Below are 17,591 nucleotides of genomic sequence, written 5' to 3' on the forward strand. Positions count from 1 at the left end.
CACTGATCTTCTGAGAACGCTTCTTATGCCATATGGCCTTACAATATCACTTTGTTTCAAGCAGATAAAGCTATCTCTGACCAATTCCTTGCATCAATTAAGTAATAAAGACTAAAATTGGAGTGGTACTTCACTGGGACTGCGTGTCTATCAATATTGCTGGGAAAAAGAACTGATTTTTTTTATTAGTAAGTTCTTTCAAGCTTGTTACATTTATAGCTTTGTTAATTTTCCTTTTGTGTAATAAAGTTATGTTCTTTTGTTAAAAGTACACATGCAGCCTCTGAATCACCATCACAATAACCAAAATACATAAGTAAAACAAATGTCTATCAAGCTAGGTTTCACTCTAAAATCTAACTAAATTCTATCATCAGCTGAGACCACACATTGAAGAGTCATATTATTGGGCTCAAAACATCAACTGTTTCACTCTCTCCAGATATTGCCAGCTGTGCTATGCCTTCTGTATTTATTTTTGATCTCCAGTATCCACAATATGTCACTTCTATGGTGTAGCAATTGGTTGCCTTCTCCCCATCCAGTAATGCCATAGTTTTGGCTGACATCCCAATGCAATTGCTCAGTCTCATTGATGAGATGTTAAACCAAGGTCACATTTTCTGTTTGGATGAATGTAAAAGATTTCAGAGCATTATTTCAAAAGGAAAGAAGCAAATTCTCTCAGCACCCAATAATTATCCCTTAACCAAGCAATTAAAAAATAATGACCTGGTTATTTACTTCACTTTTGGACCTTGCCGTAGTTAAATTAGCTGCTGCATTTGACGACAAAACAATTAAACGATTCAAAATAATGCATTGGCTGCATTAAAGTAAATTACATCAGCTGTATGTATGTAACATACTTCCTTTATTATGGTAGTTTAGGCAGTCAAGGTGCAACATGACTTACAGTTTCCTTGTTTAAAGAGATTCTCCTCCTCCGGACCTTCAGGTTTCAATGGATTAATTACAGCGGCACTGTAAAAGTGAAAAAAATTAATTTCAGCCTTTAACAGAACATGTTGCGCCTATGTAACAGAATATACTATACAGAACTGGCCATTTGGCTGACTAGGTTGTGTTCATTTGAGCTCCTCACATCCATTCTCATCTGTCAGCATGACTCTCTATTTGCTTTCATTGCATATTGAACCTCTTCCTAGATACAGCAGTCCTATTCATTTCAATCACTCTCTGTGGTAGTGAGTGCCTCACCACCCACTGCATAAAGTTTTCTTCTCATGAACCTCCTACTTAATCTCTTGGCAACTACCTTATATTGTCAGCCTCTTGTTTTTCACTTGCCCACAAATGACAACGTTTGCTCAGTCTCTACTCTATCACAAGCCTTTCATAACTTAAAGTACTTTTATTGGGTTATCCCTCAGCCTTCACTTCAGAGAAGGAACCCAACCTGTACACTCTGATGATGTTATACTCTAATTATCCTAATTTAAATTGTGCTGACTTTTTGTACAACTTCTCTAGTGCATCTTTTCAATAATGACAACCAGAGTATGTTGTATGCCAAGTGTATTCTAAATGAGATTTGATATTTGTTGAGCACATTTTGTCAACTTCTCAATTTTATTCACCTCGAAATAAATTCTGATCCTTATTTTGTTTCTTTTTTAAAAAGAATGGCCATTCTAACTTACTACTTTCTAGTGGTTTGCTCTCCTAACTCCTTTATTTTCTCATTTTTGAAGTAATATGCAACTTTCTTACTTAATAAAATACAACAGCTCATGCTTGTCAACATTGAAATTAATTTTCCAATTTCTGCCCATCCAAGTTTATTAATATCTTCTAGTAAAGTGTTGTATTCCTCTTCATTACAACTGATCTCCAATTTAGTGCAGTCCATATATTTCAAAATTATGCTTTTATTTGCAAAGCCAAAATTATTAAAACAAATAGTTAGCCATCAGTTGTGCCCCTGCACTGACCCTGAGAGGACCCACTCTGATAGCGAGAATTCACTGTGCTTTCTTTTTTTGTAGGATCTCTACAGTGTGGAAACAAGCCCTTCGGCTCAGCAAGTCCACATCCACTCTCTGCTGACTCATTCCATAACCTACACATCCCTGAACACTTTGGGCAATTTAGCTTGGCCAATTGAGAATGTGCAAACTCCACACAGATAGTCACCCAAGGCTGGAATCGAACCCGGGTCCATGGTGCAGTGAGGCATCATTGCTAACCACTGAGCCACCGTGCCCCCCAGCAACTTAATGATCTAATTGGTATTGCAGTGGTAATGTTGCTGGACTAGTAATCCCGTGGCCCAATGCAGTGGTCCATAGATACAGGATTAAGTCCCAACATGACAGCCAATGGAATTAAAATTCAATTGATCAATCGATCATTAAAATACAAAGCCATCTGGTCTTGTCACTGGCCACTTGGGTGTTTCCTTTCTTCCTGGTGGTGGAAATTGAATAAAGATTTGTACACCTGGTGTCCTTCACTGTGTATCACACCTGTACACACACACCATGGGTGCTGGGGAAAATATAAGCACTACCACAGTTAGACGGTGGTGGGGTGGGGGGGGTTTAAAGAAAAAGAAAAAAAAACCAGGAGATTTAAAGTCTCCTCAGTAAAACAAAAGAAGAAAACAAAAGCCATCTGGTTCATTAATGACTTTTAGGGAAGGATATCAACTGTTCTTACCTCATCTGCCTGTTGTCAACCTGCAACTCCAGGCCTACAGTAGTGTAGTTGACTTTTAACTGCCTTTTGTAATGGCTTAGCAAGTCACTCAGTTCAAGGGCAATTAAGAATGAGGAAAACAAATGTCAGTCTTGGCAGTGATGCCACATCTGACAAAAAACAAAGACATTTTTTAAAATTGGTATTCACGTAGTTTGGGACATCTGCACATGAAAAACACCAGCCAAATGCAATTTCGTGCTCTTGCTTGGAATTAACAGGAAGAATTTTATTCACTAAGTGTGTGGTTGTTACATCGCATTGTCACCCAATGGTGCCAATTCTAGCTGCGACTTTGGAATATGAAGGATTCCATTACAAAGCCAAGAACCATTTCAGGAGAAATTTGAGTGGGCTTGTTTAGTCACAAAAAGAGCACGAACAGCTGCACTCTCCCTGGCCAGGGACAAACTGAATGTTCCATTATCCATGTGGGTCAGCGATGTGGCTTTTACACCATAGATCACTAATAGCTTGGCTCCTTGAAATCCCAGAGCCAGTGAATCAAATAACGATATAACAAGCAAGACTGAAAGGTGGAATTTACTGAGATTAACTACAGAAATTGATCTACAAAACAAAATAGATGAAGTGTAATTTTATAGTGAACAGAAAAATGAGCTAATGAAAAGGAAATATGATTGAACATTAGCTCTGTATATGCATAAAGAATAGATATGAGGGGAATGTCACAGGGAATTGAAAAGAAAGATACTGGCTGAAGTGTTCAGGCTTCAAATCAAAAGTCAGAAGTTTAATAGAGTTAGAGGCAACTTGACTGAAACATAAGATTCTGAGGGGTCTTAATAGGATAGCTATAAAGGGGCTGTTTCAGCTTATATGAGAATCTGTGACTAGGGGGTCACTATTTAAAACAGATAGTAAGTCTTTTTTGTGTTTTCAGATGGTTGTGTGTGTTTTGGAATACTCTTCCTGAAAGTCCTTGAGTATGTTGAAGGCAGAGATAGAATTATTTTTATTAAGCAAATGGTTGAAGGATTATCAGGGAAGACGAGAATGTGGATAAGGTTACAATCAGATCAGAGTCGAGAGTGTGGTGCTGGAAAGGCACAGCAGGTCAGGCAGCATCCGAGGAGTAGGAGAATTGACATTTCGGGCAGAGGGGCTTCTGCCTGAAACATCGATTCCCTTGGTCCTCGAATGCTGCCTGACCTGCTGTGTTTATCCAGCACCACACTCTCGACTCTGATCTCCTGCATCTGCAATCCTCACTTTCTCCTTAGAATCAGATCAGCTATCATCTTATTGAAAAGGTGGAACAAGCTCAAGTCACGAAACTACCTACTCCTGCTCCATATTTCTATGTTCGTATATTTGTTGCAAGGGATTCTGATCTGAGCTAAATGGTGCAGTTCTGATCCTCAGGATGAATGCTTATGATTATGAACAGGAATAGGAGTAGACCATGTGGCCATTCAAGTCCACTCTTTCATGGCTAATCTGGTTGTGGTTGCAATGTCACTTTCCTGTCCCCCGCACCCCCGCCCTCGACTCAAAGCTCTGTGACTACAAAAATCTATCTAACTCAGCTTTGAATAAATTCGATGACACAACTTCATTGACTTCTGGGGAAGAAAATTCCAATGACTAACAACTCTCTGTGCAAAAATAGGTTCTCCTCTGTTTTAGATGGGAACACGCCCTTCCCCCATTCCTAAACCATGTCCTGTAATTCTAGTCTCCCCCACATTCTCCCTTTATCCACCGTATCAAGTTCTCTCAAGATTTGCAATAAAAACAAAATGAAGAAACTCAGAAGGTCTGGCAGGATCTGTAGACAGAAATAATTCTGAAGGGGGGTCACTGGACTCAAAAGACTAACTCTATTTTTCTTGCCTCAGGTGCTGCCAGACCTGCTGAGTTTCTCCAGCAATTTCTGATTTTGTTTCAGATCTCCAGCATCCATAATTCTTTGCTTTTTTTTGTCTCAAAGTTGTTTAAGATTCTGTATGTTACAATAAGATCACCGCTCATTCTTCCAAACTCCAATGAATAGAAACCCAGCCTTTCCAACCTTCTTTAATAAGACATCCTGGGCTTATATATTTTGATAGGGTCCCACATAATAGGCTAGTGAGAAAAATTAAAACACACCAGATGAGGGGTAATATAGTGGTATCAATCAAGAATTATCAGACTAGAGCAGAACAAAGGGAGTGGGAATAAATTGATTTTTTCAGGTGGCAGGTGGTAACTAGTGGTGTACTGCAGGTATCAGTGCTTGGTCGCAACTCTTCACAATATATATTTAAATGATTTGGACGAGAGAACCAATGTAATATTTATAAGTTTGCTGACAACACTAAACTAGGTAGTGGGATTGGGAGTTGTGAGGAGGACACAAGGGACCTTCAGGGTGATCTAGAGAAGGCGAGTGTGCAGGCAAACACAATGTCATTCAATGTGAAATCACACATTTTGGGGTGAAAAACTGAAAGGAAGAATATTATTAAACAGAGATATGTTGGTAAATGTGGATGTACAAAGGAATTGACACGTTCTTGTACACCAATAAGAGATGTACAGCACAGAAACAAACCCTTCGGTCCAACTCGCCAAGCTGACCAGATATCCTAGATAAATCTAGTCCCATCTGCCAGCATTTGGCTCATATCCCTCTAAATCCTTCCTATTCATATATCCATCCAGATGCCTTTTAAATGTTGTAATTGTACCAGCCTCCATCACTACCTCTGGCAGCTCATTCCATACATGCATTACCCTCTGTGTGAAATCTTTCCCCTCTCACCTTAAAGCTACGCCCTCCAGTTTTTGACTCTTGCACCCCATGGAAATGATCTTGTCTATTTACCCTATCCATGCCCCTCATGATTTCATAAACCTCAATAAGGTCATCCTCAGCCTCTGACACTCCAGGGAAAATAGCCCCAGCTTATTTGGTCTTTCACTATAGCTCAAATCCTCCAACCCTGGCAACATCCTTGTAAATCTTTTCTGAACCCTTTCAAGTTTCACAGCATCCTTCCTATAGCACAGAAACTAGAATTGCACACCAAAAGTGGCCTAACCAATGTCTTGTTCAGCCACAACATGACCTCCAACTCTTACACTCAATACACTGACCAATAAAGGCAAGCATACTAAATGCCTTCTCACTATCCTATCAACCTATGACCCCACTTTCAAGGAACTATGAACCTGCACTCCAAGGTCCCTTTGTTCAGCAACATTCCCTAGGAACTTGCCCTTAAGTGTATAAGTCCTGCCTTGATTTGCCTTTCCAAAATGCAGCATCCCACATTTGTCTATGTTAAACACCATCTGCCACTCCCCACTCCCCACTCCATTGGCTCATCTGAGCAAGATCCCATTGTACTCTGAGGTGACCTTCTCTGCTCTTCACTACACCTCCAATTTTGGTGTCATCTGCAAACTTACTAGCCATACCTCCTATGTTCACATCCAAATCATTTATATAAATGAGGAAAAGCAGTGGACCCAGCACCGATCCTTGTGGCACACCACTGGTCACAAGCCTCCAGTCTGAAAATAACCCTCCACCATCACTCTCTGTCTTCTACCTTCGAGCCAGTTCTGTATCTAAATGAAGTCAATGAAAGTAAGCAGGCAGGTGCAGCAAGCAATTAGGAACACAAATGGTATGTTGGCCTTCACTACAAGAGAATTAGAGTTCACAAGTAAGAATGTCTTACTGCAGTTATACAGGGACTTGGTAAGACTGCCCGGAATATTGTGTGCATTTTTGGTCTTCCTACCTAAGAAAGGAAGTACTTATCATAGAGATGGAGTTTAATGGAGGCTCATTAAGCTGATACTTGGGATATCAGGAGTGTCATATGTGGAGAGATTGGTTCGATTGGGTCTGTATTCACTAGAATTTTTAAAAATGAGAGGAATATGATGGAAATATGTGATATTCTAACAGGGTTCAACAGACTAGATGCAGGGAGGATGTTTTCCCTGGTTGGGAAACTAAACCAAGAGATCACAGTCTCAGGATACTGAGTAAGCCAGTTAGGACTGAGATTAGATTAGATTAGATTAGATTAGATTACTTACAGTGTGGAAACAGGCCCTTCGGCCCAACAAGTCTACACCGCCCCGCCGAAGCGTAACCCACCCATACCCCTACATCTACATCTGCATTTACCCCTTACCTAACACTATGGGCAATTTAGCTTGGCCAATTCACCTGACCTGCACATCTTTGGACTGTGGGAGGAAACCGGAGCACCCGGAGGAAACCCACGCAGACACGGGGAGAACGTGCAAACTCCACACAGTCAGTCGCCTGAGGCGGGAAATGAACCTGGGTCTCAGGCGCTGTGAGGCAGCAGTGCTAACCACTGTGCCACCGTGCCGCCCACGGTGAGAAGCATTTCTTTACCCAAAAGGGTAGTGAGCTTGTTGATTTCATTCCTGCAAATGCTGTGAAAATCAGGTCACTGGATATATTCAAGAAATAGATAAGTTTTTATATATTAAAAGTAACGAGGGGTATGAGGAGAACGCAGGAATATGGCAATGGGATACAGGATCACTCATGGTCATACCAAATGGAGGAACTGGCTCAAAGACTAATGGTCTTCATCTCCTTCTCTCTATGCCTATGAATGAGTCAAGTAATTGTATCTAATTGTTATAATTCTGAATTGTTTCTAAAGCATTGTGTGCTTTTTAGGCTGGTCAAAAGTTTACACGTTGCTGCAGATAGGGTCTGAGTAAGGTTATGTCCAGCTGCAGCAAAACATCTATACTTTTATATTTGATTCCCCTTGCAATAAATGCTAACGTCCCCATTTGCTTTCCTCAGTAATTGAATGTTAGGTATTTCAATTAATCTCCAACAGCAAAGCTACTTCTGTTTGGGAGATTACCTGGGATGGGTGGTGGGGGAAATAAAAAATGATCAGATTGGCTTCTACCCTCCATATGCCAGGCCAGTCACATCTATGGCCAAACTGAGAAAGAAGAATGTGAAATGGTCTTTAAACCAGCGATGCAAAGGCAGAGATGGTCCAAAGCACATTGCCCACGTTGACGTGGCTCCACTTTAGCTGAAAATTCAGAAATTGTAAGCATCAATGCTCCCTATCTAGCTTTCCAATCAATCTGCCTAGATCAGTCCCAAATGAGGCCAAAGTAGGAAAGAAAGTCTGCCAATATCTAGGACTCCATTCTGTCAGACACTGCATTCTTATATCACTCTTCTCAACCTCAGGACATCCCAATGCAACTGACAGTGACTGAAGTGCTTTTGTAGTAGTTATTCCTCTGACACAACAAGCATTGTAGGTAATATGCACATTACAAGCTCCCACAAATAACAAAATGCTAACAAACAGATCATATATTTAGTGATGGTGATTGAGGCACAAGCATTGACACACTAGGGCTAACCTTCAAAATAGTACTGCTGCATTTTTTTATGGCCAGCTAAGAGGGCCAATACGACCTAAGTTTCTTGACTTAGCTGAAAGCACTGCAGTGGCATGCTGACCTAGATATCAGTGCTCAAGCTGGAACCAATAGGTTCTGCCTTAAGAGGGGAGAGTCACAGCTGATCAAGCAAAGTTAGGATAAGCTACATTGAAAATTGCAGAAATTATCCATTCTCTTTCTTTGATGCTGTCTGGCGGAGACATGTATGATGCCAAGATTCAGTCAGGACAAATATTACCAGGCAGACAAACTTATTTTATGCTTTATGTTACTGCCAAAAGTGAGCTTGGAGACACATACAACATCCAAGGGTTAGAAAGCGTGTTGTTCAACACCCTATCACCTAATCCTCATCTTCTCCCAAAACAAGAAATCACAATACAAATGGCAGCAGCATGCAATACATTTTTCTTGAATGCAAGACACCTAGCTTGTGTTTTACGTGAATTTTTCACAGAAGTGGGAAAAATATCCTTTGGATATGCAGCAGAATCTGAAGTGCAACATTCTGTACATTACATCTTCAGTTTATTGAGAGTTACTTGTGATCTTCAGATGTACAAAGAAAAACATTGCATTTATAGGATGACACTAGAAATTCTGCACAAAATAAATCAAATAACCTATTCTAACTTTTACAGAAAGCAGTTCCAACAATGATTACCTCTTATTTGCAGGATCTCGTGCAACCATCACAAAAGTAGCATCTAAGACAGGATTGTAGACATCATCATGATACTTGAAAGAAAAAAACGCAATTAAATGCAATGCATTATCCAAACTCAGCTGACTGAACTGATTTCATTCTTGGCAGAATGTGTGTTTTCTGACAAGGCTAGATCAATATCCTCAGTGTCTGAAGTTTGCACATATCAGTAAATGACAACCTTTTTGCAGCTAATGGTCAGGCTGTGTCGAGTGGTTGCCCATTTGCATTCAGTGAATAATCAACAATTTGTGATATTTTTAGAATAATTGCTTTAATGCAGAATTACACAAATCAACAACTGTTTGCCCTATGTCTCTGATATTTAACCTCTAATAAAAGCTTCTCATTTTTATAATTTGGTAAGCATAGCATGCATTTTTGAGAAAATGAAGGACTGGATAATCCTCTTTATCAACTGGGATGGACCAGTTGGGTGAGTCACATACAAGAAAATCCAACCAGGAGGACTACATGTCCACAATGCCATCCATCCTAAAAGAGGCACAAGATTGGATGGTTGTACAGCTGTGTAATCCTCCTCACCAGATTTTCCAATATATACCACACACATTCAAAATTATTCATCCAAGCAATGAAGAGATTAATCTGTCTCCTCCATCTGGTCAAGCCAAATCAATATTCATCAAATCATTCAATACTTCGCATGCACATGCGGTTTGTGAACCATATTTGTCCATAGTATATTATTCCAAAATTGTTGAAAAGCCATTCAAAGAGCAGGAAATGAACAATTTCTTGAAATGCCCCAAAGATTATAACAGTTTCATTATTGAGAAGACAAAATTAATATGCTATTTAATATCCAGTGTTATCAAATAGGAGTATGTTCGGTCACAAATACTGCTTAACTTGATAAAACATATGAAAGGGCATGTGATTAGTTAAGAAACTTCAGTCCAGTTTGTTAGCCTTATCAATACTAGTTATTTGCAAAATGGCAGACCACATTAGCTTTGTTTTGATCAGGTTGTAGAGATCCATTCTTTAAACCATGAAAAGAGTTACTGGACCCGAAACGTTAATTCTGCGTTCTCTCCACAGATGCTGCCAGACCTGCTGAGCTTCTCTAACAATGCTGTATTTATGGTCAAAACAATGTTGCCCAGAGCATTTTCAGAAGAAGCGCTTACTCTATACTCATTATTGAGGAATAAAAATGGAATTAAGCTGCTGGTGATAAACAGTGCAAGAAATAGGTGGGATAAATGGACAAAGTCTTTTCCTTGGGGTGGGGGAATCGAGAACTGGAGGGCATAGGTTTAGGGTGAGAGGGCAAAAATATAAAAGAAACCTAAGGGGCAACTTTTTCACAAAGAAGGTAATACGTCTGTGGAATGAACTGCCAGAGGATGTGGTGGAGGCTAGTACAATTGCAACATTTAAAAGGCATCTGGATGGGGATATGAATAGGAAGGGTTTGGAGAGATATGTATATGGGAACAGGTCCTGGCTGGTGGGACTAGGTTAGGTTGGGATATCTGGTCGGCATGGACTAGTCAGACCAAAGGGTCTGTTTCCGTGTTGTATATCTCTATGAATCTAATTTACTGCAAGTTTCCATTCCAAGTATCACAGATGTTGTAAGAGGCTTCACCTTCAGTTTTCTCATCAATCCAGAAGCTATATATAAACCAAACTCCACTTTGTCTTCTGTGACATCTTCACCTGGACACTTACTGTCTGGCATGACATCCCTTGTTTATAAAACACAGAATGCAGAAATTGCCTTTACTTGTTGAATTGGTGTTAGTTGGACCAACAGACAATTTGAGTGATGCCTGAAGAACCAACATCCATTTCAAATCTTTGTGCGCTTAGCAATGATCGTGTTTAATTTCCTGAGGCAATTACTGGTATTTTCTTTCAGAAATTGTGTGCTAACCTGAGATACATGCATCTGGACTTCCATGGAACTTTTCCCAACCCAGGTGACATTACCAGTAAACTTTAGGTCACAGTCTGGCCGTATCATCTTTTTGACGAGGTCTGGAGAGAAAACAAAATAAAAACAGCATTTCAAATGTTTGTACTCCCAACAGAATGAGAGCACAAAAATATTAAGACAACCTGTAAATATCGTACAAAAACAAAACATTGCAGATGTTGAAAATTTGAAATAAAACTGAAAGTGCTGGAAATACTAAAATTAACTCTGTTCCTCTCTCCATGGTTGCTGTCTGACCTGCTCTGTATTTTCAATCTTTATTACAGCAAATCAAAACTGTGATAACCAGTCGCAATATTAGTGTAAGTTTATTGATTCAATGACCAAAACAGCCAAATCCATTCATTTGTACTACTACCCAGAATAAAAGAAACATCCATCAGGCTTCTCAAAATATGAAATGAAAGTCACCGAAGTCCCAGAGGACCACTGACTGTTCTGTCATTAGGGTAGTAGTGAGTTTAACCTGAGGGTCACCATATCTCGAGCAAAGGGCAAGGCTCAGAAAGCAGGGCCTTCACAGTTACCTCAGCCAGGGTAAGAATTGAACACAGGCTGTTAACATCACTCTAGTGTGCAAACCAGCAGTCCTGACAACCAAGACGATCAACCCCAATAAACTAACCTGCCTTTTGTAAACAAAACCCATTCTTAAAAATACACGACGACAGACTAACATCTAAACTGTGATCTGAAATTAAAATTATCTCCTTAATCTCACATGCAGATACATTCAACACAAAAGGACAAGTCTCTGCAGAGACGATGGATTTTTTTAAAAGAAGTGTCTGCTGACATCACCTGCACTGTAATCCGGAAATGTGCGAGCACAAAATTCCAGACCCACTATATAATCACTTCATGACCTCATGCTCAAAGGCCACACTGTGTACATGCAGACAAGCAGCACAATATTGAAATGAGTTTCAACGAGAGCGAAGTTGGGACAGGGTGGAGATAATGAAGGTGCAGCAGGGGAGGAGTGAGGACATGCAAAGGGGAGTGGCGTGGCAGTGGGGCGTGTGGGGGTTTGGGGCAGGGGGGAGGTCCAGGAACACACTTTCTCCACAACCTCCTCCTTCCCAACCATCTCCTCCTCCTTTTCCCTCTCAGCAGATGCTAACCTGTGACATGAACCTATTATTATTTTGTCATCTAGTATTTTATCATCTAATACTTTGACAAATATTTCATTAAAATTATGGATTTTCTTTTTAACATTCAAGGCTATGGACTAAATGGTGGGACTTGTGTAGATTTAGTCTACCTTTGGCTATACAGACTCAATGGACCGAAGGGCCTCTTCTGTATAGTATGATTCTATGATCAACTTGCTACATAACTTCAAGAATTCAATAAGCGTATTCAAGCATGATCTGCTTATGACAAATCTGTACTGATTCACTTTAACAAACTCAATGGCTCTTCAACATTTGATGGCTTTTTTAGTCCCCTCATGTTTGTTGCCTGGACAGCTGATGGATCAACCACCAATGACACTAACTCACCAGAGGCTAAAAGTGGAGAAATGCAGGTATCTAAGCAGTGTAGGGCTGCACAGGGGCACAAAAACAGGGAGGGGCATGGGAAGAGGATTTGAGTACAAGGATAAGAATTTTAAAATTGAGACACAGATTGGCTAGAGCCAAAGTGGGTCAGTGAGCAAAGGCAATGGGTGAATTTTGTGCTGCAGAAACATGAAAATTAAAGCAGTCTTTGCAGACCAATGGACAAGTAAATTTTATACACCACAAAGTTACAAAGCACAAGGAATGGGCCTTTTGTTATCTGTTGGAAATGACTTCAGGTTAGCACTTGATATATCTGAAAGTTAGATCCCCGACCTGACTCTATAATTGGTCCACCATTTTGGCATAATGCCTAAAAGTGACTTTGTATCATTGTAGTATTACTGAAAACACATTGGGCTGATGAAAAGAAAACATTTTATGGGACTTCTACAAAAAATATTCATATTAAATTCCTCTAAGTCATCTGGTGAAGTAACCAAAGCCAGTCTTCAATTGGAATGTACTCATTCACAAAGTGAAACGTTACAGGTACATATCCCCTGACTCCACTCCAGCATAAGTATCTCTTTATACTTTTTTAAAGTAGACCAGTAAGCTGCTTTATTAAAGAAAAACCTGTTAAAGGGTAGCATCCCCTTACAGGTGCTCAACTAAATATCCAGTAAATGCCATCCACATTGATATATTGGTTTCAGTTGATACAATAATCACTAGAAGAAATCAAGGACTGCAAATGCTGGAGTCAAAAAGCATGGCACCGGACAAGCACAGCTAGTCAGGTAGTATTCGAGAAACAGGAGAATCAATGTTTCAGGCATAAACCCTTCATCAGGAATGGAGGGGGGGGGGTCTCAAAGATAAGTAGGAGGATGGGTGCAGGGATGGAGGGGAAGGTAGCTTGGAAGACGATGGGGAGGTGCAAGTGACAGGTGATAGTGATAGGTCAGAGGGGAGGGTACAGCAGATACATGGGAAGGAAGATGGACAGTTCAAGAGGGCGGTGCCAAGTTGGAAGGAGATAAGGAAACTGATGAAGTTGACATCGATGTCGTGTGATTGGAGGGTCCCAAGGCGGAAAATGTGGTGCTCTTGCTCCAGTCGTCGGGTGACTCGGATTTGGCAATGGAGGCGGCCCAGGACTTGCATGTCCTTGACAAAGAGGGAGAGTGGACTGAAGTGGTCGGCCACAGACAGGTGGGGTTGTTTTGGTGCATATGTGCCAGAGATGTTCCAATCATACAATTTTGAGAAAAAAGCAAACATACCTATTTCATCAACAAGAGCAGTGACAATAGAAAAAGGACTTCTAGGGTTATCAGTTTTGGCATGGGTATAGCTAATCAAAACTGTAAAACAAAAAGGAAATGTTAATTATATCACACTTTCTCAATAATTAACCTTCTGAAATATTAACAAGTTCTTACTCACATAGTTATGTGCACAAAATTCAGAGGCTCTGTTACTAGTCTCTAATGTTTCTAGTCTCTAACCTTTCCATTATTGTCAATAAATCCCCAGTTCCTTTATCTTTTACCTTCTTTTCAATTGCCTGATTCAACAGACTTTTCCTTCTGTTCCCAACCCAGAATGGTATCTCCTCCTCTGATGCATTTCTTCAAACTTTTATAAAATATTTCACAGGATGTCGGCATCACTGGCAAAGCCAGCATTTGGTGGGCATCAGCAACTGCCTCAATGTCATAATAAACCACTTTTTTAAACTGCTATGATCTGGATGGTGAAGGTGCATCCACAGTGCTGGTAAGAAGGGAATTTCAAGATCTTGATCTAGTTCCTAAGATTAGATTAGATTAGATTAGATTCCCTACAGCGAGGAAACAGGCCCTTCGGCCTAACCAGTCCACACCGACCCTCCGAAGAGTAACCCACCCCGACCCATTTCTCTCTGACTAATGCACCTAATGCTACAGGTAATTTAACACGGCCAATTCACCTGCCCTGCACATCTTTGTGACTGTGGAAGGAAACGAGAGCACCTGGAGGAAACCCATGCAGACACAGGGAGAATGCGCAAACTCCACACAGACAGTCGGCCGAGGCTGGAATTGAACCTGGGACCCTGGTGCTGTGAGGCAGCAGTGCTAACCACTGAGCCACCGTGCCGCCCCAGAAGAAGTGACATTGATATTTTTCAGGGTTGATAGCTTGAGACTCAGAGGGGCACAATGTAATCCTTTAAAAACTGAAAGGTGGGAAGAATACTTGATACTTGACTGAAACATTCATCGTGAGGTATAGTGGATATATTCACCACATCTAAGCAAACTCATGCAATGTTTTTCACAGTGATGGAAGAGAATTCTTGCAGTGCAGTGGTAGTGTTTCTACCTCTGGCCTGGCAGGCCCAAGTTCAGTTACCACCTTCTCCAGATGTAAGATCATTTCTGATTAGAAAATATCTGCATTCCTTGACTGGATGCAAGAAAATCTCAACCCCAGTTGGTCTCCAACTAATATTTTTCATCACTTTAACTTTCCGTTTCTCTTGCTCAATGCTGCCATAGTCAGTGCTTCTCTGGCTCTTAATGTGCTGGTCCGTTAAAACAGTAAGAAAAAAGATCATGCTGTCTCCTACTCTTAACTCGTTCCATGCCAGGATCCTGAAATATACCACCTCTAGTCTTGCCTTCTTCCCATGTGCACAGAATTTGTAGTCACCCCTTTTTGACTTACTTCAACATTTACTTATTAAAATCCTGGGTTTTTACCTCATACAACTTCCCAAACCAAATAGAATTGTATTCATATACAATTTACTCAACATTGTTCTACAGTAATCTTATGTCCCACATACAAATTAGAAGGAGTAAGCGATTTGGCCACTCAAGCCTCCTCTGCCATTCAATAAGATCACGGCTGTTCTGATTGTTGCCTCAACCTCTCTTTCCAAAGAATAGCAAACCCCCAAACCCTTTGACTCCCCATTCATCAAGAGTAGACCTGCATTGCCTTAAAAACGTTTAACCATTTTAGCTGTGACTATTCTTGAACAAGATGACAAGCTGATAACTGGGATTTTGGACCTGAAGAAACATTGGATGTCATGTACATCAACTTCTGTACAATCGATCATATTGATCATCACTTTTATCATATATTTTACACAAGCTTTGCCATTCTAATATACCTCCCACTGAAGCAAAAATATGTAAGCAGCACTTAAAACAGGTTTAAAATGGCCAGGACTTTACCTCCAAACGAGTCAAGGTCTTCAAGAATCCTGCCAAATCTGCGGGACGAAGACATTTTTTTTTAAGGGAGTTTCAACATGAAAATACTACATGCAAACTGTTTGGTGTCAAAGTTAAAAGGTAATTGAAGTTGTAAAGCACAATTAATCAGTTGCTGTACCTTACATGCTTATGAACATTCAGGTATTTCTCCCTCAAGTTGGGTTGGCTTCCCAATGGCAGATAAGCCTCCAGGTAACTGTCTTTCATTCGTCGATGAGGCAAATCCTCCTGCTTGCTGACTAGTTGATTGCTTAATGAAGCTCTTTCCTTCGTAGATTGGAGATGGTCACTGGAAAAGGGTCACAAGAAAACTAGAATTGCAAGCAAAGCAGAATATGAAATGAAGGTGGAATGGAGGGACAGTGATAATGGTGCAGGAGACCAGGGAAAAGTCAAAAGCAAAGTAAAGGACAGTACAGAGGAGGCCACGGCAATTGTGGGTTCAGGGGTGAGGAAAACATTTTGCCTAAGAAATCTCAACAATTACATTCCTTGACTTTCAACCAGGCCTTCCACTACATGTAACTGCGTTTGCTTCGGTTAGTAGTTGCAGCAAGAAAGGTCACAAGAGTGAATGAAGGCAAAGGCAGGGAATAGGATCAAGATCTCATGGAAAGGAAGGATATAGGCCTGTACAGGTAGTGCAAATGGGCAGCAACGTGGAAGACAATAGACAATGGAGGCAACTGGAAGAATGGGATGGTAGGTAAAAGAGGTAAAATACAACAAGGGAGCAAAGAGAAGAATCAAGCTAGGTTGGACAATAGATATTGCAGGGTGTCAGATACAGATGCTGGGCAAAAGAGCAGGTTACAAGCATCATGCCCAAGTTGCTCTGAGGATCTCCTATAATGCAAACCCAGCTTGTGCCTTGAACAGGTCCCTTAGCTAATCTGCTTTTCTCTTCCCCTCAATGGAAAGGAGAATGAGAGAAAGAGAAACTTGAGGTGAACATGAAAAATGAACCCGTCCCTGGCAAATGTTCTTCTTCCCCAAACTCCATCACCCATAAACCTCTCCACATTGGCATCTTTCCTCTGTGCACTCATGTGACCCCATTCTTTCCCTGAGAATCACTCACCTTCACCTCATCACCCTCCCCAGCCTACAATTTATTTAAACACCAGTATTGCAAAACCTAATTCAAAGTGGTAAAATTTACAGGTTGATGAAAAAGGAACTATTTTTGACTATTCGGACGAGGCAGTTGAGGAATTACACAACAAGAACAGCAGAGCATATAAATGGGAAGCATCTTAATGCTTAATGAAATCACTGAATTAAACTAAAAATAGACTGGACAGCACCAATGGCATTCAAACTACTAAACCTGAAACTGAAAGAAATTTGGCAATCTTGCTGCACTTGATCATATATCCATCACATAAATGCAAAGCAGCAAAAATAGTTTATGGGAAATTATGCAATAGAGTGAATCTAATCATCTAGTCAGATATCATTCTAATATGGAGACTCTGAAGATTGAGGTAAAGGCGTGGTAATGGTGGTGGTGGGGGGGGGTGGAGTTATAGGATTAGGAAGAGAGGGAGATGATTGGGAAGTGGGGTTCAGGGTGTAACAGAAGGTGGCAGTGATGAGGTGGGGAGGAGAGGAGCGAGAAAGGAAGGTGAAATAAATCTAGGAGGAATATGTGGGAAGGTAGGGAGAAGAGAGAGAAGAAGGTGGGAAGGGGAATGAGTATGTCCTGGAGAAAGATGGAGTGGAAAGAGGTGAGTGGACTACGCTGAGCAAGGGTAGGGGTGGTCATAGTCATAGAGTCATGGAGCTGTACAGCATGGAAACAGACCCTTCAGTCCAACCTATCCGTGCCGACCAGATATCCCAACCCAATCTAGTCCCACCAGCCAGCACCCAGCCCATATCCCTCCAAACCCTTCCTATTCATATACCCATCCAAATGCCTCTTAAATGTTGCAATTGTACCAGCTCCACCACTTCCTCTT

At 40.8% G+C, this 17,591-nt stretch overlaps 1 protein-coding gene across 4 annotated transcripts in view; it reads right to left on the minus strand.

The window, feature by feature from the left end:
* LOC140486063 (acyl-coenzyme A thioesterase 9, mitochondrial-like) overlaps positions 1-17,591 on the minus strand; it is a 75,589-nt gene that overhangs the window by 40,875 nt on the left and 17,123 nt on the right. For all 4 annotated transcript variants that reach the window (XM_072584675.1, XM_072584677.1, XM_072584678.1 and 1 more), the window contains 6 exons: positions 15,746-15,916; positions 15,586-15,623; positions 13,639-13,719; positions 10,779-10,882; positions 8,831-8,904; positions 917-984 (listed from right to left, as the gene is read on the minus strand). In XM_072584675.1, the coding sequence (XP_072440776.1) occupies positions 917-984; positions 8,831-8,904; positions 10,779-10,882; positions 13,639-13,719; positions 15,586-15,623; positions 15,746-15,916 (536 nt within the window). The remainder of the gene's footprint in view (positions 1-916; positions 985-8,830; positions 8,905-10,778; positions 10,883-13,638; positions 13,720-15,585; positions 15,624-15,745; positions 15,917-17,591) is intronic.

The sequence above is a fragment of the Chiloscyllium punctatum genome, chromosome 15, assembly GCF_047496795.1.
Source record: "Chiloscyllium punctatum isolate Juve2018m chromosome 15, sChiPun1.3, whole genome shotgun sequence".
Classification (NCBI taxonomy): Eukaryota; Metazoa; Chordata; class Chondrichthyes; order Orectolobiformes; family Hemiscylliidae; genus Chiloscyllium; species Chiloscyllium punctatum.